At 34.1% G+C, this 26,194-nt stretch overlaps 2 protein-coding genes across 2 annotated transcripts; one reads left to right on the top strand and one right to left on the bottom strand.

The window, feature by feature from the left end:
* Positions 1–4,949: 4,949 nt before the first annotated feature.
* Positions 4,950–11,593, top strand: LOC113693717 (CDPK-related kinase 7). Its single transcript, XM_027212328.2, has 11 exons — positions 4,950–6,175; positions 6,803–6,933; positions 7,608–7,649; positions 7,735–7,843; positions 8,619–8,697; positions 8,777–9,073; positions 9,408–9,520; positions 9,832–9,939; positions 10,104–10,166; positions 10,246–10,413; positions 10,966–11,593. The coding sequence occupies exons 1-11, from the start codon at positions 5,690–5,692 to the stop codon at positions 11,101–11,103; spliced, it is 1,734 nt and encodes a 577-aa protein (XP_027068129.1). The 5' UTR covers positions 4,950–5,689; the 3' UTR covers positions 11,104–11,593.
* Positions 11,594–14,754: 3,161 nt separating this feature from the next.
* On the bottom strand, positions 14,755–15,504 carry LOC113693148 (uncharacterized). Its single transcript, XM_027211722.2, has one exon. The coding sequence runs from the start codon at positions 15,502–15,504 to the stop codon at positions 14,755–14,757; it is 750 nt and encodes a 249-aa protein (XP_027067523.2).
* Between the last annotated feature and the right edge of the window lie 10,690 nt (positions 15,505–26,194).

Genomic DNA, 26,194 nt, shown 5'->3' with positions numbered 1-26,194 from the left:
CCCCTTGTATATGACTTTCCCTTTAATGGGCTGTCATGACAAGGAATAGAATAAAGACAGCACTTAGAAGACACCTTAAAATTGAAAGGTATGGATTAAGACTTATCCAAGATGAATTTATTACCAAGAAAGAGAATAGAGGGGAGAGAACACATCATTCTTAACGGAAAAACATAATGAAATAAACATCTTTACCTTGTACAAGATTTCCAGCTAAGAAAATGATTAAATTATAGGAAAAATTTAAAAAAAAGGGAAAAACATAACAAGCCTTCTTCTTTAATTAATTGATAGGGTTAATGGCACTTTTGCCCACCGGAACTTAGGAGGTAATCACACTTTACCCCACTCAACTTTAAAAATATATATACACACACACACACATTTGATCGTCTATGTCAGCAATTGCATAATTTGCCCCTCATGAAAACTAGTCAAAGTTAAAAATATCAACAAAAAAAAAAAGAGTGCGATAACATTATTGCTCATTTATTCATTAAATTGTCTATAATTTAGTATTATTTTCTTTTATTCCTAAAAGAATATACATCTTCTTTATCATATCAAGCATACAACAATATCAAACTGGAAAAAGCTAAATAAAGTTTAAATTTAGTTTATATCTTTAAAATTTTTTCTATCAGTTAGTATTCATTTTATACATGCTTTATTCTATTTATTAGGAGCATAATTTAAGTCAAACAAAAAAAGAATAAATAACACAATACTAAAATAAACACAAGTACCAAATCTCTTTTTGAAAAAGATATAACACTAAACTTTTTTTTGTTTAAAAAATTAGTGTTTAAATTATTTTAGTTTTATGAACTTTTACAATAATACTATTGTCATTTTCTATTGATGTATTTATAGTTTACTATTATTTCTTTTTCTTCTCAAAAAATAAAAATTTATTAAATCTCCATGATCCTTCTCTAAGTTTAAAAATGAGACATATCAACCATTTTTAGCAAATTTAATTAAGAATTTCATATTGGACTAATTTGATAAACAAAAAAAAATAATGATAGTAGTCTAAAAGTTTAAAATTATAATGATAAAAAAAATCACTTTGAAGAAATGAGTTTGGTATTACCTTTTTTTATATAAATTTTTGTAATTATATTTATTTTTAGTATTGTGTTGTTTATTTGTTTTGTTTGACTTAAATTCTAATGAATTGAACAAAACATACATAAAAGTAAACATTAATCCAATAGGAAAAATTTCAAGAATATAAACTAAATATGAACTTTCTTTAAATTTTTTAGTTAGATATTTTTGTATAATTGATACGATATATAAGATGTAAATCTTTTGGCAATGACAGGAAAAGATATTAAGTTATATAATTTGGAGAAAATGATGGATTAGATGGTATGAGAGAAGAAAGTGTAAGTGAGAGATTCTGGATTCTATGCCTCTCACTTACACTAAAAAAAAGTTATAAATAATTTCATGAATAAAAGGGCAATAATATCATTACACTTAGGGCTGTCAACGGGCCAGGTCCGAGCCGGAATTCATTATTCCGGACCCGGACCCGAATTACTATACCGGAACCGGATCCGACCCGTTTACCCGACGGGTCTTTTATTCTATGTTTCGGATCCGGATCCGGCGGGTTTCGGATCCGGGTCGGGCCTATCCGCACAAATTTAGTAAAATTTATAATTTCTAATAAAAATGAGAAAAAAATATATTTGTAAACTAATTTCTAACTAATGCAAAGAAAAAACCAAATAAGAAAAGAAATCAAATTAACTTTACTCAAATACATCACCCTAATCAAATTATATTGATAAATATATATTTTTTAAATTATTAATTCATTTATATCCGGATCCGGGTCTAATACGGGTTGAGGGCGGTAAGAGGAGATGTATTTAAGGTGTATGTATTTAAAGTGTATGCATTTAAAGTTTATCCTTAAATACATACAATTTATACATACACTTTAAGGTTGAGGGCGGTAAGAGGAGATGGTCAACGAAAACCAGTCACATATTGTGACAAATTTGAGGGAGGCAGGGGTTGAGCCCCTGACCTTCAGCATCACCAAAGAAGGTGATGACCACTGGACCAAATGGCCAGTGGCTTTTTGGATGATCTGCTTGCTCTTTCATAAATGGGCTGGTTGACTTTACTGTTGCTGCTGGTCTCTTAGCTGCCATAAAAGTTGGGTTAGGCTGGACCAGATACTAACGTTTGGACATGCACTTGATTCTTCAGTAGGGTTACCCTATAACTAAAGGGTGAGCATTACGAAACAAAATGGGGCTGTATTCAATTAATTGGACTGACTTTTTTCTATACAAAAGAGTACAAAAACAAAGTACACACAAGACATTAGACCGAAGTAACGAGTTTCATTTCATATCCATTTTTATTCCTCAACATTCTAATGTGTGATGCTAGGGCAAGATTTGATTTGTGCTGATGTTAGTTTCAACAAGCTAAAGTAAGCAATAGAATTTTGGCTGTACAGTTGTTGTTTTCATGTGCGAAAGAGAAATGTTGAAGTAAAGGTGCATTATTACTTTCTCTGTTTTGGGTGCAAAAAGGTGCGTTATCTCAACTTCATATATTGATATTATGTAACAATAGATTAAAGGAGGCAAAATGTGTCCTGAATATAATTGATACAACCAAGTGTTTTGTGGTTTATACGTGTAGAAGAAAATCCATGATGGTGAGACATTATAGTTACGTAGTTTTTCACATCAATGAAGATTGCATTGGCGATCAGAGCTGGTCAATATAAACAATTCTACGTGCCATTGTCGTATAAGATTGAAGACATAAAGAAGAAAAAAATGAGATGAAAAAAAAAAGGATAAAAAAGAAGGAGAGAAACTCAAAAAAATAAGCAATTCAAACAGAACCAATTTAGTTGCCTCCAAATTAACCTTTATTGCAATCTTCTAGATATTAATGCTTCAAGCTAATGTTTGAAGTGCAAACATTGCATGTCTTCATGAAGTGAATGTATGTCTATACAATCGCTTGATAAATATTGAAGTGTTTTCATGAAGTGAATGTATGTATGAATCTATGCCAATAGATCATCTTTAAGATTTATGGCAAACTATGATATAACATAAAACCCACATTTTGTAAATGGGCAAATTTTTAAGTGTCGAAAAGTATTTTGTTGCTGTTGAGTAGTACTGAAAGATAAAAGGATAAGTACCAAAAAATATAGCATCGATAAAATGTTTGGAATGTAGTTTTCTGCAAAAATTTTTTTATGTATTTTGTTAACGTATTTTCTAATTACCTTTTTACCTTACATAAATCAAATCGTTATAATATATTTTTCTACAAAAACTCCCAAAAATAACAATCCAAAGAGGCTATAAGGTTTCGTAATGGTCAGTGTGTCCATGACGAGTGATATTTGATTTTTCATGCTAGCCAAATTTTATACTATAAGGCTCTTTAAATATATATATACACACACACCATAAGACTCTTGTAATTGTACAAAAGTCTATGTATAACATGTCATCTAATTGTATCCGTTGACTGTAATTACAAGATGCATAGTCTACTTACAGATCATGTAATAGGTAATATGACATTTTTTTTGTAACTATTGGCGCCAGATTAATCCAAACAATAGCACAACTCAAATGGCACACTCTATATGTGATCATTGCAAATAAACTAAGAAAAATTTCCATCATGACATGGGAGATGAATATATATAGGTCACCAACTTCAAATTGGTAAGCGACCTCTCACGATTCTCTGCAAACTATCATATGAAGGCGTTATTCAAATATAGAAATGATCATGAGGACAGTCCACGCCAATGCCTTTGATCTGCTGATTGCCTCCAAATATTTGCTTACAGAACAGAAGTCAATATCCTTACATATGATAACTCACACTTCATGTGCTGCTTGAATCATACCAAACAAACCCTATAACTAGCATTTCAGGAAACACTTTTGAAGAGTTTCTTGTGTTTGATGTTTGACCCTGAAAAGAAAAACTGTAGTCATTGATGAACAATTGTTGAACAGAAGTAGCTGCACCTAATGTATTGAAGGCAGCTTCAATTCAGATAATTAACTGCATCAAATCAGTTCTGATTCTAGCTAGGTTGAAGTACATCAGCCTTTTGGTTTATTAAATTCAAAGAAGATAATTAGTGTTTGTTTCATTTCTTTTCCTTTCAATGGAGATGTCAAGAGCCCAAGAAAATAAACTTATAGCTAATTAGTAGTATTAATCAAGACAAATTTTTTACTGTTGAACTAGCCAATGAATAGTTGAATTGCATCGATTATTGGGCTTTATTTGCACTGAATATGCCGTTAGTAAATAAGATTAAACTATGACCATTTTGAAATAAAAAAGGAAAAGGGAATCTAAAAGTATGACTAGTATGGATCCCAATAGCTACTTTTATTTCCATTTTTTTGCATTGGTGAACTATAAAGCTCCACAAAGAAAAAAACAAAAGGTAGAAAGTTTGTTATTCCAAGAAGTCAAATTTGTTATGCAGAACTATATAAATTTCAAATTAAATGAGGCAAAAAAAAAAAGCATTTCAAAGTGTTCTTTTCCCCCCCAAAAAAAGAAAAAACTTGGCCAAAAAAAAGAAAAATAAAGGCAAGTTCATACTCCAAACTCCAAAGCCCACAAAAAGCTAGTCAAAGCTCAAATTGTACATAGAAAATGTTTAGTTAGCTTAGTTGTATGCAAATGCTTGCATATGAAATCTCAATAGACAATAAACATCACCCTCTCTCTCAACAATAAGGACAGGCTGGAAGGATCCAAACCTAAACCCCACACTCATTATTCTCAATTAATAATAGGCCCTCTAACAAAATCATTTTCCCACAAAACCACAAAAAGAGGAAAAAAAGAAAAAGAAACCAACAACCAAGAAAGACCACTTCAAAACTCCCCACAACCCCCTCTCACCCCCTCCCACTCCAACAAAAAAAAAAAAAAAGAGAGAGAGAGAGAGAGAACAATAAAGAAAAGCTTGAAAAAGCAGAGCAAGAAAAGAGGTTGGGTTTCTTTTCTTTTTCCTCCTCACTTCTCTTTTCTTGCAGCGTCTGCTAAGCATCTTTTCCCACTTTTTTGCTCTTTTTTCTGAGTACCTCATTCATTTATTTACCTTGTTCCTTGAAAATTTTAATCCTTCCTTCCTTCTGATTACAGACTCCTCTCTTACTATTTCTTCTTTCTTCCCATAACTTCAGCTGGAAAAACACTTGCTACTTATTTCTCTGATTCTTGCTTGCTGCCCTTTGTCTATCTGGCATTGATCATTTTCTTCATAAAAGTTCAATTCCTTTCCTTCTTCAAACTTTCCCATTCTTGAGCCTTTCTCTTTCCCTTCTGTAAATTGTTAAAGGAAGTTCACTTCCTTGCTAAATTTAGCCCTGATCCTTTCTGGGTTCTGCTGATCAGCCCAGAATTGCTATCTTTTTGTTGTTTCCAATATAAAGACCAAAATTTGGAAATTCTTTTCCCTACTTGAGTAAATAACTAAAAACATTTCTATCTTCTTGATATTTTCAGTCTTTGCTGTATTATCCCTTCTCTTCTAATGGTCTAATTTGCTGTAATCTCTGTTATTTTCTTCACCAGTTGAAAAGTTTTCAACTTCTTTATTTAATCCCTTGTTTCTTGAGTTGTTTTTGAAAAGTGGGTTTCTGATTCCATGGGACTTTGTCATGGGAAACCAATCGAACCGCCAAGACATCTATCAGAAAATCCAATAATCCCCTCAGATAATGAGCCTGCATTAAGCACTACTCAAACAGGGAAAACACCAAAGTTTCCATTTTACAGTCCAAGTCCATTGCCAAGTGGATTCAAGAACTCACCAGCAAACTCCAGTGTTAGTTCGACACCTCTGAGGTTATTTAAGAGGCCGTTTCCTCCACCATCACCGGCTAAGCATATTAGAGCATTGCTTGCAAGGAGGCATGGCTCAGTCAAGCCTAATGAGGCTACCATTCCTGAGGGAAGTGAGTGTGAGATTGGACTGGACAAGAGTTTTGGATTCGCAAAGAATTTTGTAAGCCATTATGAGCTTGGTGAAGAGGTGGGTCGTGGACATTTTGGTTATACCTGTTCCGCCAAAGGCAAGAAAGGGAGCTTGAAGGGGCAGGACGTTGCTGTCAAAGTCATCCCAAAATCTAAGGTTAATTTTTTTTTTTTTGGCTGCTACTGTTAGAAGTTTCTTCCAGTTAATTTTTCAGTTTACTATTTGAGATCGTTAATTGAGAGTATGTAACACAAAATTAGAAGTCTACAGAACTGACTTGTGCATAGTTTTAGGCAGTTTCATCTCATTTGTAAACTTTGTACTCGTTGAGGAAGTGCATGATATTTTGTCCTCTTGAATTATATATTGTATAGTGGCGTTTAAATGAGCCTTTTTGGACCCCCTCAACATGTGTGTATATCAAAATTTTAGCCTGTTAATTATGGTGGATTATCAGATTAGTTTGCTTTTGCAGCTGCTTGGGTGTTTATTTGTTCTGTGTTTGTCTGAGTTTTGGGATTGTCTGGACAGCAATAAGATGTAGCTAGAAATTGTTACTTCGTTCTTAACTAGTTGATGCGTGCTAAAATTTATGATTCATATGCTTTTTCATGATCAATTGCCTACTTCGAATAACATTTGGGCTTCTGCCATGTAAGGTTTTTCTTTCAAATGGATGTGATGCTGTTTCTTGCATAGGATTTTTGTTGTTAACTGAATGAGTTGCTGTTTGAGTCGTACTCCCATGTGTTTCTGTTTTACCATGAGTTAAATGCCATGCAGATGACTACGGCAATTGCAATTGAAGATGTGAGACGAGAAGTTAAAATACTACGTGCTTTAACCGGGCATAAGAACTTGGTGCAGTTCTATGAGTCCTACGAGGATGAAGACAATGTTTATGTCGTGATGGAGTAAGTTTGGTCAATGAGGACCCAACTATGATATTATGCTTATTCATCGTCTTTATAACTTGTCATAATTGTCTTGACAAAAGTTTGTAAGATTCATACAACATTGGACAGATTTTATGGTTTTCCTTGTTTTGTCCCCTCTTAAGTGTTTGTGGCTCAGTTACCAGTGATAGCTCTGCCATAATGATGGTACATGAGATTTATAATAAATAAACTCTCTTTTACCTGATTTAGTCAATCTGTATCTATTCTTGTCTTTGGTCCATTTCTTTTCTGTTTGTTCTTTTCTATTGCCGTACTTTTTTGTTTTCATCTTTCCAAACATGATAATTGCTGACATTAGGTATTCTACAAGTTGCTGTCATTTTAAAATTTTCTCCTTAAATGAGATGAACTTCTCAATGTGTTTGAATAAGGGACAGATAATCATTTTACATAGGGCAATCATTGAGATAACTATGGTTTGAATGGCATGATGTCAGTGCAATTTTTTCTCTCATTTTTGCTGGAGTTTTAATTTCTTAATCCTGATTTCATCTTCTAAAGTAGATGTCTTTTCTGAGATGGTCTTTTCATGGATTTTATTTCATGAGACATCAATTTCAACTTTTCAAGATTTCATTTACCTTCTAATGTTAGAACCTTCTTTTTGCTTGTTCTTTGTGCATTTTCAGATTATGTAAAGGGGGAGAGTTGTTGGATAGAATACTTTCAAGGTACATAAAACTGTCAGATCCTTTATCCAGTTATTGTCCTTACCTCTAAGATCCTTATTCACTAATTTTCCAAATTTAACTGAAGGGGTGGCAAATACTCAGAAGAGGATGCTAAAGCTGTCATGGTCCAGATTTTAAGTGTGGTTGCCTACTGTCATCTCCAAGGTGTTGTTCACCGTGACTTGAAACCTGAGGTAATTAAGATTTTGAATCATTATCTTTTTCTTGTTAGTTGTAAAGTTAAGGTTTTTGAAAACGGTATCCTGAAGAAAATTCCCTCTTTGAAACTCCTGTGATCAAGATGTCTGTTTGACTTTAAATTTTAGTCAAGAATCTATAAATAAAGGACATGCAAATTGAAATACGGTCTGGCTTATGCATGTAAATCCTTTTTCTTATCCAGTTGTAGAGTATGAAACAGAACTTGGTTTAAAGTTGGTAGGTCCCTTGGATAGATATGCCTTATATCTGTCCGATTAAGGCTAGAATATAAACCTCCATAAAAGTTGCTATTCTGAAGTTTCTTGTTTATGTGTCAAAGAACCAAGGATTTGAATGTACTCTACTCTGTTTTTTAAATCGTCACATTGAAATTTTTTATGCGCTTACATTCCAGCTTTTTTGTGTTTTGTTCCTACTGATTTAACTTGGACACGACAAATGGGTTTCATTTTCAAGTTCTTGGTTCAGTATCAATCTTACGCACAAATGTCTGGTGTTCATTTTATGCTATTCATATGTTAGTTGTGACTTATACATCAGTAAAAATACACAATGTTAGAATATGATATAAAATACACTTCAAGTAACTTACCAAGTTTTCTGTTGTTTCTTGGCATCGTCAGCTAGCATACTTTGGGTTCAAAACTGTCTTTACCAAATTGCTCTGCTTGTTTATGTAAAAGTTCATTTCACAGTCATAAAGAGTTTCTCCTCCTGGTGCACTGATTGCTGCCTTTTGTGCTTCAGAATTTTCTTTTTACTTCGAAGGAGGAACATTCTCCTCTTAAAGCTATTGACTTCGGCCTTTCAGATTATGTGAAACCAGGTCAAGTCACATACTTGGAATTTCTTGCTTTTTAGTTGTTCATTAAGTAGATTAGAGATTGATGGGTGGACTTTGACAGATGAAAGGCTGAATGATATTGTTGGAAGTGCATATTATGTGGCACCTGAAGTTTTACATCGATCATACGGAACAGAAGCTGACATGTGGAGTATAGGTGTGATTGCTTATATTCTTCTATGTGGAAGCAGACCTTTTTGGGCACGGACAGAATCAGGAATCTTTAGAGCGGTCCTTAAGGCTGACCCTAGCTTTGATGAAGCCCCGTGGCCGTCATTGTCTGCTGATGCAGTGGATTTTGTGAAGAGGTTGCTAAACAAAGATTACAGGAAAAGGCTTACTGCAGCTCAGGCTTTGAGTAAGTAAATTTCTGCCTTATGCAATCCTTATGTAGTATCACTCCTTTAATTAGACTAAATTAATCATATTTGCTTGACTCTGCATTTATTTCTATTCAATTTTTCTTAACTTGAATGTTGTCCTTGGAAAATCATCTAACAGTTAGAGCTGTTATGTGATGAAAAGGGACAGTGTTAATGGCTCTCTCTTAAAAGTTTATTCCTGAATTGGCGGAAGAAAGTGTGGGACTTGTAACACATTATGGGGCATTTTGAAAGTGTCATATCTTGTTACCTTGCACGAAATGCTTTGTTGTATGCTGATGTTAATCCTGTTGGTTAATTTCTTGTAAGGTCATCCATGGCTCGCCGGACATCACGATCTCAAGATACCTTTGGATATGATAATATTTAAGCTAGTAAAAGCTTATACATGTTCTTCCCTTCTCAGAAAAGCTGCTTTAGGGGTATGTAATTTACCTTTGGCAGGAATCTTCCTGTCATTATGTAGAATTCATTGCATTTGACTTTCTTCTGTTTGATTTCTGAGCTTATTTCTAGATTGTTTAAATTTTATAGTATTTTCTCAGTATACTCTGAGAGGCAGAAGGTAAGAAAAGCAAGGCGAAGTATTTTTAACACAAACAGATTGAATTGCAAATAACTATTTCAGTGCCTTGGTTAAACAGATTCAAGAATTATTAATTCTGTTTTTTGGACTCAAAACATGTATATCTACCTTGCTGCGTACCAACCTAAGTCAACTTTGGCTTGACAGGCTCTTGCCAAAACACTGACAATAGCACAACTAACATATCTTCGGGAGCAATTCACAATGTTGGGACCAAACAAAAGTGGATATGTATCAGTACAAAACTTTAAATCGGTAAGTGTCACACACTCTCTCTCTCTCACAGACACACAAACAGACACCCATGCACAGGCAATGCACTGGTTTTTGTGGGTCACACTGCTTTTGGTGTTTCACTTTTTATTTCAAAGTAGTGATATTGACGGGTAAAAAGAAAACCCTGCCATGAAATTCTGCAGGCTGTGACAAGGATGTCCACTGATGCAATGAAAGATTCAAGGGTTTTGGAATATGTTAGCCTGGTAAATTTCTGACTCTCATTATGAAATTGAAGTATCACTTAATTTCTCGACTAGCTCAATATATTTCATCTTTGCGTAGGTGAGTTGTCTTCAGTACAAAAAAATGGACTTTGAAGAGTTCTGTGCAGCTGCAATAAGTGTGCACCAGCTTGAAGGCATGGAAAGCTGGGAGCAACATGCACGCCGTGCTTACGAGCTTTTTGAGAAGGATGGGAACAGACCGATTATGATAGAGGAACTTGCATCAGTAAGTTTTTCTCTCTCCCTTGCATACCCTTGCATTGACAATGCAAAACACCCCCACACAGACACACAGCCACAGGAACCGTAGCTCGCAATCTGAAACTCTGTTACAGGTGCAACTTTTTGAGAACTCATAATAAGGTTGTGCATTTTGCTAATTAGCATGACTTATTAAATATCTTTTGAAGTGGGCAATAGGAATTTGATGCATTATAGATCCACAACAGGCAGAATGATCAACTGGGACTTTTCACTCTAAAATGCATATTTATGTCTGAAATGTAATCCTTGTATTAGCTTTAGAGCCAGTAATCCAGATGAAATAAAACGCAATGACTAGAAGCAGTTAGCCGCTGATGTAGATTTACTCTTACATGGGTTTACTAAGAAATGGTTGAGAATAGTGCTTTGTGTCATGATGCTAATTGTAGCACCAAAATACATAACTCTCAGTTCTGTGAATTAGGATCTCCTAACACTTGACTTTATGATTGATGAGTAGTGCATTAAATGATAGCATTCTTAATGCTATTCCTGACTTTTAATTTCTACACAGGAGCTCGGACTTAGTCCGTCAGTCCCTGTTCATGTAGTTCTGCAGGACTGGATACGACATTCTGATGGAAAACTCAGTTTCTTGGGATTTGTTAGACTTCTGCATGGAGTTTCCTCACGAACATTTCAGAAGGCTTGAAACCACCAGCTACTCAGGTTGATCCTTCAAATGCTTTTCTGAATCGACAGACTAGCAGCATCTTAAAGGGTTAAAGATTTGACTGTTAAAATGACACGTAAAAGGCAAGAATTATCTGTTAATTGCAGTCGCAGGGCACTGTCAGTGCAGTAGCTGGAATTTGTTAGATTTGTCAATTCAAAGCTATTTCAGCTTATTCTGGCAGTAGTATGCTCCTGCTCGTTGTTCTCCTTGTATCTCTTCCCCCAGCGTTCGGTAATTTAAGATTTAGAGGATTGTACAGTTGAGGATAGATATCAAAAATGTATTTAGGACTAGAAAACAGCTTAAAGCTGTAGTAAGTTTTGCGGCTTTGGGTGTATCCTTTGCGTACCCCGTCCACCTTAGTTTCTTAATAAATCTTCACTTTGTTCTATGACTTGAATGTATTCTTGAGCTTTCGGACTGTAATGCGTTGAACTCCCATCTGTTGCAGCTCTGCTTTCCCTTCTCCATGGACTTCTGATGCAGTTAACTACTTTTTGCTTTGTTTATATTCTCCTCTTCTTTGGATTATAAGTTATGCATTCCAGAAAAAATAAATAAAACAAAAACTCTATATGTTATCTCCTGATCTTTGAGTCATTCGATGGAATATACATTAAAATGAAGAGGAGGCATTTCAGTTTGTTTCACTAAAATTTGTTTTAGGGTGGACAAATTTTTCATAAACCTGAAATGCGACTAAATTAGAAATAGCGACGGCTGCAATAGGGATAAAATGATACAAAAATATAAACGAAACGGCATTCCAATCCGAAAACTGTCATGTTGTTTACGAGGTTTCTTCACTTTTGTAGTAATAAAGATCTTGCATGGTAGGAAAAGAACAAGGGAAAAGAGTTCCAATGACCTTCCAACTCTTACCCAGGTAAAGTTTTGGCCATTTAACAATTAAAGATAAATTTTTTGCCCTCGATCTAACAAACTAGCATATTAGTGGCCCTTCTGTCAAATCCAGCAGTTAACTATGACGGGAAGCTTCATCTCGTGAGACGCGCCACCAAATATGAAGGGCATTATAGTCTCTAAAGGATGGTTGACCAAGCAAAGAGAGAGTAAAAAAGGTTGCTTCTTCTCTTACCTTAAGTTAGAGCAACAAAAATCTCCATCCAGTCAAAGTTGGAGCTGAAAATGCGAAGAATGAACAGTTCCCCTCTATCGGTGTGCAGATGTGAGAAAGAGACTATGGTGATTATTTCGTGGACTTCAAAAAATCTTGGGCGAAGGTTTGCTATGTGTGTAGAAGGTTGCTGCAGATATTGGGCATGGATCGATGAGGAGATGTGCCGACGGGCTACAGAAATTATACCTAACCTTCTTCGAAAGATTAATGCAACTGAAAAGGACAGAGATGAATACGAAGAAATAGCAAGAAGAAATGAAAGAAAGGTAACAAAATTGAAGGAAAAAGTTAAAGAATTGGAGAAAGACATTCGCAGCAAGAAATGGGTTAATAAGTTACTGGTCAAATTGCTTTTTTTAACATGGATATTGATTTGTTTAATTTTGATGAGTTGGGGCCAAAAAAATGGAAACCTTGTCAGTTTTCGGCAAATACAAGGTGCTTGCAAACACCTGGCCCTTTCCAAGTTGAAGTTTGCAGGGGAAGAAAATAATTCAAATTGTTCATTTTAATGTAAATTTTTTATTTATAGTTGTATGATGTATCCGCAAAGCTTGTAATGAAATCTGTGTTTGTGCTGGTTGCAATGAAATATTTGCTCATCTCTTTTTATTAAATAAAAATGTTGTAGTTCATTTGTTCGACTCAATGAATTGGTTTGGTATTGTGCTTAGAAAAAAAGCATAATAATGGTGTAAGAAAAAGAAGCAGATAAAGCCATGTTGTGAGCATCAAAAGGAACTGCTATAATACAAAGTAGAATCAGCATGTTACCAACAAGTAATTGCTAGACAAAAAAAAAAAAAACAGAGAAGAACTGCTAGACACAAAAACATGTTCTGATATGGTAATGAATTGTCATCATCAGTTTACACAGTATAAGACAAAAAGAGTTTATCAAAAAGAAATGGGTCTATCATGGCTGAGTTTCTCTTCTAGTGGTTGTTCCTTCTCCCATTCCTCTTTCGCCTTGTCTTCCTCTTCCTCTGCCTCTGCTTTTGCCTCTTCTACTCCATCTCCCCTTCCAGTTGCCAACTGTGAATGGGAGTTCTTTATCCAAATAAGTATAGATCGCATTGATGGCTCCCTTTTTTGCATCAGTAAGCGGCTTTGTAGCTGAGTTTTTTCTTCGCTGTGAATGATGATGTTGTTGGCTCTGTTGTGGATGTTGCTGTCCAGTTTCATCGCTAGCCTGTTGCGTTTGTTGTTGCAAATTTTGAGAAGACTGGCATGGGTCCTTATTCTTATCAAAATTGTAAATGACACGTGTAAGTACATGATGGATGTAGAATAGTGAAAAATTAACAGTAATTGCATGCACTTACTGTCCTCTCTTTTGCTACTGATTGCTGCCTTTGCTGATTACTCGGTTGAGTCTCGAATGACTTGTTAGAACCTTGTTGTGCTTCTTCATTGAGAGGCTTCTTGCACGTAGCTGCGTTATGACCAACCTCACCGCATTTTCTACAATGAATGACAATCCTCCTTCTCAACCTTCTACCATGATCCCTCCCCTCAGATACATCCCTTCTCTGGGCCTTTTTAGGCCTACCAGGTTGAGTAACTGGTATTGGTGGATCCAACACAGGCATGGTGAATGAGGGCCAATGATCCTCACCACTAATTGGCTGCAAAACATTCTCATAAATCTTGAAGAAGAGGCCTCTACTATAAGAACGATCCAGATAATTGTAAGGATCCTCTTCTCTCATGAAGATAGCAGCAATTGCATGATAGCAGGGAATTCTGCTAATCTCCCATAATCTGCAAGTACAATATTTTTTTTGCATATCTACTGCAAATTGGGCCTCTCTTGGACCCTTGACTTGATAGCCATGCAGTGCATTTCAAATGCGCATCCACTGACTTGAATGCTTGACCCTAGTCTGAGCAATCTCATTAATTAAAGGTCCAGTGAAGCCCTTCTATTTCTCCATTGCAGCTCGTCTTCTTTGGATCCTGTCCATAAGATATTCCCTTATCAGTTCTAATATTGTAATGATAGGTTGGTCCCTTGCATCTTTAATATGGGCATTGAAGGACTCGCATAGGTTATTCACTATCATATCACTCTTCACGTGAGTTGGAAAGTATGCTTTGCACCAATGTCGAGGATGAGGAGCTTTCTTGACCCATTCATATGCATTCTTATCAAAAGTTTAAAGTTCTTCCATAGCTTTGTCGTACATTTCCACTGTTGTGCAACATGTTATATTCCACATCCTATTTTTAAGAGCCAAACCAAAATGCTTTTTCTTGAAATTGCAGTACATATGTTGCACATAATACCTGTTTTTACAAAGTAGTTTAAGTCGTTATTAAACAATTGAAAAATTATAATGCAAAAAAAAAACTTGATAAAAATACCTGTGCTCATATCCAGGTAGAACTTCACTAAGTGCCCTGTCTAGCCCCTAAAATGAAATCATGATACACTGTTAGCTTCTACCATATTTGAATCAAATTTTGAATTTCAAAGTTTCATATCATATCTTTTGCTGATCTGATATAAAGGTATAGTGGCACTGATTTTTGATTTCCAAGTCTTCACTTAGATATTTGAGAAACCAAGTCCACTGTTCAGTTGTTTCTCTCTCCACAACTGCCCAGGCAATAGGCCACCATCCATTATTCGGGTCTGCAGCAATGACAGTTAGTAACTGTCCTCTATAAATCCCTTTTAGATGGCAACCATCCAGGCCTATTATTAGCCTACAGCCATCCTTGAATCCCTTTTTCAGTGGTCTTAAACAGCAGTATAACCTCATGAATTTAGGATTACCCCCTAATCCTCTAAATGGAGTAAACATTATCTCCATTGTACTCCCTTCATGTGTCTTCTTTATCTCAGTACAATACTCCCAAATTTTCTTGTATTGGACTTCAACCGACCCCTGTATCATTTTGACAGCCAATTTCCTCGCATTAGAAGCCATCCATTTAGAAATTTGGATTTGATACTCCTCATGCACTGTTTGCCTAATCTTCCGAGTTGGCATGCGAGTGTTTGATCTAATTCTCTCCATATATCTATTTGACAACCAATTGGCCTTCAAATTTTTATTTTTCCAAGCATGATTACAGTTTTCATGCTTGTCATACATTGTCTTCACCACCAAATCTGCTGTACCAAGTGCCTTTTCAATTGAGGCAAACACATTCCATGGACATGGATCTTTACACCTGGCTCTCACCCTCTTTGGTTCATTCTTCTTTGTGTACACTGGTTTTCCCATCTTAATTCTATATTCTTGGATAGCAGTTTTGAATTGGCTCTTGACTCAAATTTCAAACCCAACTCGAACCTTGTATCAATCCTAAATTTTTTTCAGGAAAAATCTTTATACCTACCAGCATACTGTTCAGCTTTTTGATCTTCCTCTGATGAATCAGCATCACTACTTAGATGATCTGGAATTGTATCTTCTGCCAACGCATCTACTTCTGGTGCAGAATCTTGGGTCTGCTGCTGCTGTTACGTTTTTCTTCTTCGCCTTACTTTTTTTTTTCTGCTGTGTTTGCTGTTGTTCTAGGGACTTTTGTGTTTCAGCTTGTTAGGTAGTAGCCTGTTCAGTAGTACAATGTTCAGTAGTAGCCTGCTCAGTTGCTTCTCCTCCCTGCTGTGAAGGTCCTCTAGTTTGCATCTCTTTTAATGTGCTTCTACACTGAGTTGGCTCCAATGTCAAATCATCAAGAAGATCCTCATCTCTACAATATTCTACATCACCACTGAATCTGTCACATTCATTTTTTGATCCAGAATCTTCATCATCTCCTCCATTTCCTTCATCTTCATTAGGCTGTTGACACCTCAATCCTTCTTGTGCTGTATCAGTTTCTCCAACATGCTGCGGGCTATGACATGCTTGTGCATCACCATTTTGTCATCCAGTTGAAGAACCTACATGTTGCTGCTCAGGTTGCTGCTCCTGTTGCTGCTCACTTAAGGACCCTACATGTTGCTCAGGTTGCTGCACATGTTGCTGCTCACTTAAGGACCCTACATGATGCTCCTCATGAATAGATGCTTGTGCATCACCACTTTGTTCAGCAATGTGCTGGTTCTTGGCTGTTCTTCTACTTTGACTCTGTTCTCCAGTTAAATTTCTAATTAACTATCTCCTCTTAGGAACTAGGTGAGAAAAAGATTCCTCTACTACACTACCCTCCCTATCCAACTCTTCTATCAAAACACCAGTCTTCTTCTTTTCTGCTGGTTGGATCACTTTGGGAGACTTGCAACTATTAATTTCTTCAGCTGTTAGATGGTTACAATAGACTTCCATTACCTTGTACTTAAAAATCCAAGCACAAAATTTGTTAACGTCATCATCGGTGCACAACTCTCTTAAACCATTTGTTAGATCCTTATTTGGTTCAAGGTAGTAATACATTATGGCAGCATTACGATGTCCCATTTTCTCCACCATTTTATTTAGTTCAATAGTTGACATTCTTTCGGCATCACAAACATCTACATAGTCCACCTCTCCATTAGCATACCATACATACTGTTCCCACATAATTCTACCCCCATGATGCATCCGAATAGTAAACCATTCAAAATCAGTCTCTACAATGGCAATTGGGATAAAACAGTCAACAAAAAACACATAGAGACTGACAAATGAAATACTGAATTGGTAAGTATTCAGCCAAAAAAAAATTACCCTAAACAAATAAAGTGTCCCTTTTCAGCCATTAAAATACATCACTTTCAAAACAACCTCTTTTGTCCGATATTGTCAATTTACAACAAACAAAGTAGGACCACAAATTGGACCACTTAGCCTCCCAACAGCACCATTACCCCAACATATAAACAAATAAGTCTCATTACACATGCATCTAGTAAACAAATAAGTTCCAGTACACATTACCCAAACATATAAACAAATCTTAAACCCAAATGAGTTAGTAAACAACAATTTCAATTACCGTAAACAAGGTACGGATCAAAGTAGTCATCTTTCCTCCGTATTTGCCACTCTATTTCTGCCTATACAACCCCTCCCACGCCGGCAATTACCACTTTCACTACAGCATCCGGATTGAGAACTCTGATTTAAGTCGCACTAGGGTTTTACAGCAAAGAGGGTGGAAATTGTTGGAGGGAAAATTGTTGGTGAAACTGTTTTTACTCTGTCTTGGCAAATAGACTATAGTGCCCTTCATATTTGGTGGCGCATCTCACGAGATGAAATTTCCTGTCATAGTTAACTGCTGGATTTGACAGAAGGGCCACTAATATACTACTTTGTTAGATCGAGGGCCAAAAATTTATCTTTAATTGTTGGAGGGCCAAAACTTTACCTGGGTAAGAGTTGGAGGGCCATTAGAACTCTTTTCCCAAAGAATAATGAGGTAAATGAAAATCCTTAAAGGACTACTAGGAAAGGATAACATGTTTGTGTCTGGATAGCACTTATTTGTCGAAAAATTATTTGCTTGCATAATGAATACATCTTTTATCATACCGTTTTTATCTTTTCAATCATATTTTTATCTCATATACATTATATCACAAAAAGTGCAATAGCAATTAGGGATAATTTCAGAAACCACCCTTAGAGGTTTTTCATAATATCACTTGACTTTCCTAAGGTTTTTAAAATCTCACTTACCTCCCTTTGATTGACATTTTTTGTAATATTTTAGCTCCTTTAGAGGAAATACAAAAAAGATAAAACTTTTATTTCAACAATACTCTCATATTATGTTACTTATGAAGTTTACAACAACAATAAAAGATAAAATTAAATTAAATATTTATAAGGTATAAATTTCTTGACTTGAACTATTTATTTTGTTGTATTGGAACAAGAACAAAATTTACATCTTCAAAATTCACATGTATGAAGAGATTATTTTAGTTTCAATACCACTTAAATTGCATCATATACTAAAATACATTTCCTAATTAAATTTCTTGACTTCCTTATAATTATTCACAAAATTTTTCAAGTGTCAATTACTCACCAACATCCTTCTAAATAGTTGATTTTGACTAGATTTAATTTACCCACATTCTTTGTTATCCTACAATGACCTCTGTATAAAGAAACATGGACCATTATTAGATATCAATTTTTTAATCTAGATATTTTGGTTTAAAATTTTATTTTATTTTGTTTTTTGGTTATATAGTTATTAAGAGCAAGGATAATCTTGTGAATTTTGTGACATTTGATAGGAATATTTAGTCTTGTCAAACTGACAAGGAAGGTAAGTGAGATTTTTAAAACTTTAGAGGAGCTGAGTGATATTATAACCAATCTCAGGAAAGGTTTTTGAAATTATCCCTAGTAATTATTTCAAATAACATCTCAAATAATCTACCATCTAAACATATAAGGGTAACAAACCATTCCTTTTCATCATAATCGTGGATGTCAACGGAGGAAATAGGATTATTAGCAGAAAACGTGAGACACTGACGTTGGTCTTCTCAAATTATGCAAGGTAGAATTAAGAATAAACTAAAGCATCCTCACAAAAACCAATCCAAACTTCATTTAATAAAACATCCACTAGGAATTACACATAATTCTAATACACAACCAATATCCAATGATTAGGAAATGAGCCCATCGGAGGCACATAGGCCAAAGCATTCATATATAAAACGTGTAGTTTTGTAGAGTTATCAAGTCATGAAAAGCATTTAGAAAAGTAAGAATCGCTTAACTCTTTACCTAAGTATAGATTAAAAATCTAACTTCAACCCCTCTATGCTTTGGACTAAAAACTATATGTTCACTAGTAAAAGTTCAAATTAATGGTTTTTACCAACATATTATATGTAACCCAAATTAGCAGTACACAACATTAAGGAACTGAATTGTTGAATTGTTGTAGATGGTGAAAAAGTTAGTTTTTAGTAGTATTTAGTATCTAAATTGGTGTGAAAGCTAATATTTCATTTTAGATTAAACTTCTAGTAGTTCTATAGCGACTTTCAATGGCCACCCTTGTAATGAAGTACTATTATAGTATATATTAAACTCCTCCCTATTTGGAAGACAAATTCAAGCACATTTTTCACTCAAAACACGCTTGTAAAAAGATACTTCAATAAAATTTTCTTTCTTAAGAGCACCCCCCAATAACCAAAATGGCAAGCCTAATTAATTTCTAAAATATATTCTAATGTTTAAGAGCATTTTTTTTAATTTAGGGTTATTATCACTTTACTCCCTTAACATTTGGTGCTACTATCAATTTCCCTTTTAACATTATCTTTTAGTCACTTTACCCCCAAGATTAACGGTCAAACTTAACGGAATTTGTTAATTAAAGTAAAAATACAAGTTTAGCCCTTAAAGTTATTATCATTTTACTCCAATAAACTATAGCTCCATTATCAATTTACTCCATAAAGTTATATTTTAAACCAACTTAGCAAGTTGAAAAACTTTAGAAGAAAGTACACTCCTCTTTATATAATAAAAACAATAAAAAAATTTAGAGTTATCCTTCTCCTCTTTAGTATCAAGAAAAAAAAAGTCAAAATATTAATCTTTTTCTTTTTGACAATCTTATTAATATTAAAAAAATAGAAAGATGGGGAGGGGAGGGAGAGGAAGAGGGGGAGGGAAAGATAGAGAGAGAGAGAGAGAGTTCAATTCTTTTTTTAAAAAATACAAATGAGAAAGAATTAAATATTTTTATTATTTTAAAATTATTTTACTTTACTGTTTACTACCAGATTTCAATCCTAATTCCAACAACCTTAAATTAATACGATAATGTTAGACTTTTCTTTATTTTTTTTTGTAAAATCTAATTTTTTGTCTCCTTTTTTGCTATCTCTTTTTCTTTTTCTAGTATTAATAAGTGTGAAAAAAGAAATTTGAGAAAATCTTTTTATTTTTATATTTTTTGATTTCTTAAAGTGGAAAAAAAAGAAAAATAATAATCATTCTAACTTTTTTATTTTTAATTATATCTATATAAGGGTAAATATATTTAAAATTTTTTTATCATACTAGTTAGATTAACGATGAAGTAAAATGTCTAGAAAATAATGTTAGGAGTTAAATTGATTATATCACTATAATTTAAAGGAATAAAGTAATAATAACAATGTAGTAATGATATATAATAAAAGGGTATTTTTATCTAAAATTTCTTAACATGTTAAGTTGAATTACTTATGAAGGTGAAGTGACTAAAAGATAACGTTAGAGGATAAACTGATAGTAGTGATATAGTTTAAGGGGGTAAAGTAATAATAACCCCTTTTTTTTAATGAAAGTTTAAGGGCAGCTTGGATTTGGTTATATTTAGCGGTATGTATCAAATATTGTAGACGTCTTTCTAAAAAAAAATTTGGATTGATGTTTCTAATTTTAAGAGCATTTTTGGACTAATGTTTTCTAAAAAGGTGTTTTGTGAGATTTTTTTTTTATACTTGTGTCCTTTGCCACCTCTCGATTTCCTGCCACCCTCCCGTCTCCTTCCTTTTTCCCCGTCACCATCCTTGTCTCTTCGTTGTCACCATCCACCATCCCTTTCCTGTCGCCCTCATCAGGCCTTCTCTCTTCTTCTTCCCATCAGGCCTTCTCTCTTCATCCCACTTTCCCTGATCAATCCCCCCCTTTTTATTGTTATAATCCCTACCCTCTCTTGCTTGCTGTCAAACCTTTTCATTACCCTCCTTTTGTATATGACCAATTTGGACAAATGTGAGGGGGTTGAAGGGGGAAGGGAAGGAGTTGGGTGGGAGAGGTCATCAGAAAGGTAGGGTAGGGTGGTAAGAAGTAGGGCTGTTGGGTGAAGGGGAATTCGTAGTAGGGAAGGGGAAGGGAGTAGGTGGCAAAGGAATAGTGATGGAGGGAGAAGGAATGATGATGCGCGTCCATCTGTGTTTAGGGTGTTTTTGGGTATTTTATTAAGATATTTTTGGGATGTTTTTAGATGTATTTTGAATTATTTTTGTGGCGTTTTTAGAGATGCTAGCATTGAATATGTATTTCCATCATATATTTTGGTCAAATATAGAGACCCTAAGGTCTCAAAATTGTAAGAGATTAAATATTAGATTGCCTGAATCATAAGATTGGGATTACTAGTTTCTTCGTATGTTTGTTTTTTTATTTTGTCTAAGATTATTATCACTTTACCCCCTTAAACTATATCACCACTATCAATTTACCCCATTAGATTATTTTTTTAGTCATTTCACCCCCATAAGTAATTCAACTCAACATGTTAAGAAATTTTGGAACAAAATACCCTTTTATTTTATAGCATTACTACATTGTTGTTCTTACTTTATTCGTTTAAATTATAGTGATATAATCGATTTAATTCCTAAAATTATTTTCTTGAAATTTTATTTCATCGTTAATCTAACTAGTATGGTCAAAAATTTTTAAATATATTTACTCTTATATAGATAATTAAAAATAAAAAATTTAGAATGATTATTCTTCTTTTTTTTCACTTTAAGAGATCCAAAAATATAAAAATAAAAAGATTTTTTCAAATTTCTTTTTTCACACTTATTAATATTAGGAAAAAAATAGATAGGAAAGAAAGAGACAGAAAATTAGATTTTGCAAAGAAAAAAATAAAAAAAGTCTAACATTATCATATTAATTTAAGGTTGTTAGGATTATGATTGAAATCTGGTGTTTATGTGAGGACTTGAAAATTTACCTATATTTTCCTTATAATTCCCTTATTTTGAATAAGTTAGTTTACAAATTCCTTTTACTACTAATTTACTCTCTTAATAGGTGTAATATACACTAGAATCGAGAGTTTACCTTATCGTTTATAGTTAGCGTAAATTAGGATTTTTGTGCACTTTGGCCGTGTGATCACTTGGTGAGGTGTGTGTCTTGGTGAGGTGTGTGTACTAAATTTGGTGGTTAAGAGTGAGTTTTAGATAAGAGAAAGTGGGTGATTAGAAGTGCTATTAATCAGTTAGTGAATCATAAGTTAAAACACAAGTACGAGCGAGTTAAGGAAAATAGGTTTGAACGGACGCGTACCGTTTGTTACCGATTGAATACACCACTTGACCACTACTTTCTTACCATAATCTTTTTGTTATATTTCACCTAATCCTCCCTAAATTACCCCTTAATCCAGCCATCTTTGTTGACAAAGGAAAAGGAAAGAAAAAAAAAAAGAGAAAACTTGGCTTTGACAAGTGTCAAAGATCCAAGAGTAGTTGACCAAGAAACTTTCTTCCTTCTTATCTTTCCTCTAGCTACCATTTTTGTTCATTTCCTTCATGTCTTGGCCGAACTTGAGAGAGGAAAAACAAGAGAGGAAAGCTTCAAGTTCCATCTTGATCTTTGTCTTGTTTGAGTGAAGATCAACAAGAACAACAAAACTAAACCGATTAAATTAGCACCAAGGAGCTAAGGAAGCTTGTTGTGGAGTTGTTTGGAGAGAAATAGCTTGGTTCATCACTTTCTTCAAGTGTTTTGAAAGGTATAAGTCTAAAACTTCCTTTTTCTTTCTTTTTTTAGCAAAATCTTGAATTATGTTGGATGATACTCTAGTTTTAGTGAAAATTAACGAATTCAGCTAGGGCTTGTGATTTTTCAACTTTGATTTATGATGTTTATCTCTAAGATGTTGGTATTGAGCTTGGAAATGGAATTTGTGAGATGATTAGTGGCTTGATTGTGATATTTAACCTTAAAAGATGAAATTTCAGTTTTGTCAAGCAATTTTCAGTTTTGATGAATAGTTTTAGAGTTGATAAGTATTTCCAGCATTTGGTGGTGAATTTCAGTTCTGCCCTGTTTCTGGACTCAACTTGGGCTATGAATTTCTCATGTTTTAGATTGAATCATCTTTTGGACAAAACATGAAAGTCATAGGGATTTGAATTAGCTTTCTACCTACAAAATTTTAGATCAATTGGATCATTTTAGCTTATGATTTGGCCAAAGCACTCCTGACTGTGCAAAAACTTTAATTTTCCTGATCTGTTTTTCATGTGCTTCTGATCATCTATTTTTGACCCTGAAAATGCGAGAACTGGGTGTCTATGTCTTCATGGGAAATGTAAGTCTATGTCTTATTTTTGAAATGCCATAAAATTTACTTCAATCTCATATACCTAACTACAGTTATGACCAAAACACCGAAGGATGAAAAATCTGCCATTTATAAGTTTTTCTTTAAACTGGTTTCCAACTTTGATTCATGATGATAAGTTATTATTTCGTTTGTTTAGTTGGTTTTGAGGCCTTGAATAGGTGTATGATTGGAGATTTATTGGCTTGTGAATCTAAATTGTACTTAGATGGGAAAATGGATAAATACAACGGGCGTATTGCCCAAATTTTCGCTCGAGGGTTAGGCGAGTGAACTCGAGACTTGAGCGACGACTCGAGGTTGAAGCGAACTCCGCTTGTTTATGGTATTCGAATTTTTTGTAGTAAGGGGTACATAAGTTGAAATTTTTGCCGAAACTCGTATCCTTTAAAAAGTGAAAGTAGTAACCTTTAAAAATACTATTTTCTTGATTTTCATACCAAGTGTGAATTCCAAATTATAAATAACTTCTTTATCGAAACTAAAAGAACGAGCATGAATTTTCGAGAGTTTGAGAAGTCATATGACTACTACTTAAACAAGTTTCATTTATTTGATTTTTTTGAAACGAAACTCCTAGGTTTCGAATCCTAGTGGATTTTAAATTTTTAAATGATATTTTATTGCAGATTTGGACTCCAACCAAGGAGTTGTACCTGAGCGTGATTTTGACAAACACTAAATCTTTGGTGAGTGCTTCCAAATACATGATTGAACTTGCTACTTGATTTAAATTCTTTACCAACGTGATCAGATAAGATTTGCGGGGTATGATCAGGCAAGGGTGTACTTTATCGCACTTGCTCTAATGTGATATATACTTGTTTATTTGTTGCAATTAACTTGATATATTTGTGCATGATGTGCGCACTCTCTGGAATTCCAGAAACCCTGTGGCTAGTTACTTGAGTCGAGCCGGCAAGGGTCTGGTCGATTGGGTAACGAACCCTAGGTCTCTTGTTTTATCGAGTGTAGTGTTATTTTTTCGACTAATCGGTATGCTCGAATATTACCACCCATGTTTATTAAGGATTTTGGACCCGGTAGGGGGTTTGGATAGTGGACGGAGATTGTAGTTAAAGTGGTGCTCTATTGGACTGGTTACTTTACTTGAAAGTTAACGGAGTGTCAACTACTACTTGATCAAACTCTGGTAAACCAACGGAAATTTGGCTCTTGAGAGCCATCCGTATCCTTATATTTTGAAATGATTATTTCTTGTCGTGTTATTGTTTTTTTTTTTTTATGAATTTTTACACTCGCTCATTTTAAGAGTTCAAGTTTTCAATAACGGTCAACTTGCTACTTGGAATCTCACTGAGATTTAGCTGACTCTATTAGTTTTTGTTTTCCTTACAAGGAGTACGAGTTAAGGCGTGATACTGGTACAGGCTAGCGTAGTCTAGTTTTTGAATTTATGCGATTGTACTCGCGCTAGTACTCGACTAGAGTTGAATGTACCTGAATTTTCGCATTTTGATATATTTGGACATGTATAACCCTTGGAGCTGAATTTAAGCATTAATGTATATTCTAAGTTTGGGATTTGTTATTTCATTTCCTTTCTATGGTTGTAAGTTATTCTCTTGAGGTGCGTGAGCGAGTCCTGGTGAGAGTTGGGTAGGCGATCCGCTAAACTCTAGGGTACACCGTATGAGGAGTTGGGGTCGTCACAGTAAACAGTAAAGTGAAATAATTTTAAAATAATAAAAATATTTAATTCTTTCTTATTTGTATTTTCTAAAAAAAGAATTGAACTCTTTCTATCTATCTCTTTTTCCTCCTCTCCCTCTCCCTCCCTATCTTTTTATTTTTTTAATATTAACAAGATTGCCAAAAAGAAAGAAATTAATATTTGATTTTTTTCCTTGATACTAAAGAGGAGAAGAGCGACTCTAAATTTTTTATTATTTTTATTATACAAAGATGGGGGTACTTTTTTCTAAAGTTTTTTAACTTACTAAGTTGGTTTAATAGTTGGGTAAATTGTCTAAAAAATAACTCTATAGGGTAAATTGATAATGAGACTATAGTTTATGGGGGTAAAATGATAATAAATTTAAGGGCTAAACATCTCTTTTTACTTTAATTAACAAACTCCGTTAAGTTTGACCGTTAGTTTTGGGGATAAAGTGACTAAAAAATAATGTTAAGAAGGAAATTGATAGTTACACCGAACGTTAAAAGGGTAAAGTGATAATAACCCTTTTGTCTATTCCGTAGAAGCATATTTTTTAGAGTTAAATGCATTAAACGCCCTTAAACTATCCATTAAGTTGTAGTTTACTCTCCTCAACTTGCACATTGTCCCTCTTATGATATCTTTGGACAAAACTATCCCTTCCATCTTAATTATTTTTATTTTCTTTTTTGCTTACTCTTTTCTTTTTAGTTTACTCTTTCTTGTTTCTTTTTTCATTCTTTATCTCCAATGCCATTATTATTTGTGTGCATATGCTCTGTTTAGATTCATCAGTTTTTTAAAAATTAGTTTTTCAAATACTATAAAAATTTTTAAAAAGTACTCTAAAACATAGTCTAAATTTTTTTTAATGTTTAAAAATATATCCAAAAATATATTCTAAAAACTTTGCTACTCTTAAATATTCCAAAAATATATTTTAAAAATATCCTAAAATATACTCTAAAAACCCTGTTACAGTAAAAAAATTTTAAAACACCTCTAAAAACAGCTAATTCAAATGGATTTTAGTTTTGTTTAACTTGACATATTAGATTGGTGGTTCTTTGCTTATTTATCAGTTGTCAAAATCAGTATTTCATAAGAAACTTCCTAACATAACAAGAGATCAATGGTTTTTTATATTATGAAGTCTATTTCATCTAATGAATTGAAATATA

The sequence above is a fragment of the Coffea arabica genome, chromosome 6c (genome assembly GCF_036785885.1).
Source record: "Coffea arabica cultivar ET-39 chromosome 6c, Coffea Arabica ET-39 HiFi, whole genome shotgun sequence".
In the NCBI taxonomy this organism is placed as follows: Eukaryota; Viridiplantae; Streptophyta; class Magnoliopsida; order Gentianales; family Rubiaceae; genus Coffea; species Coffea arabica.
Note: the sequence above shows the minus strand (reverse complement) of the source record. Positions and strands in the feature narration are given on the sequence as shown.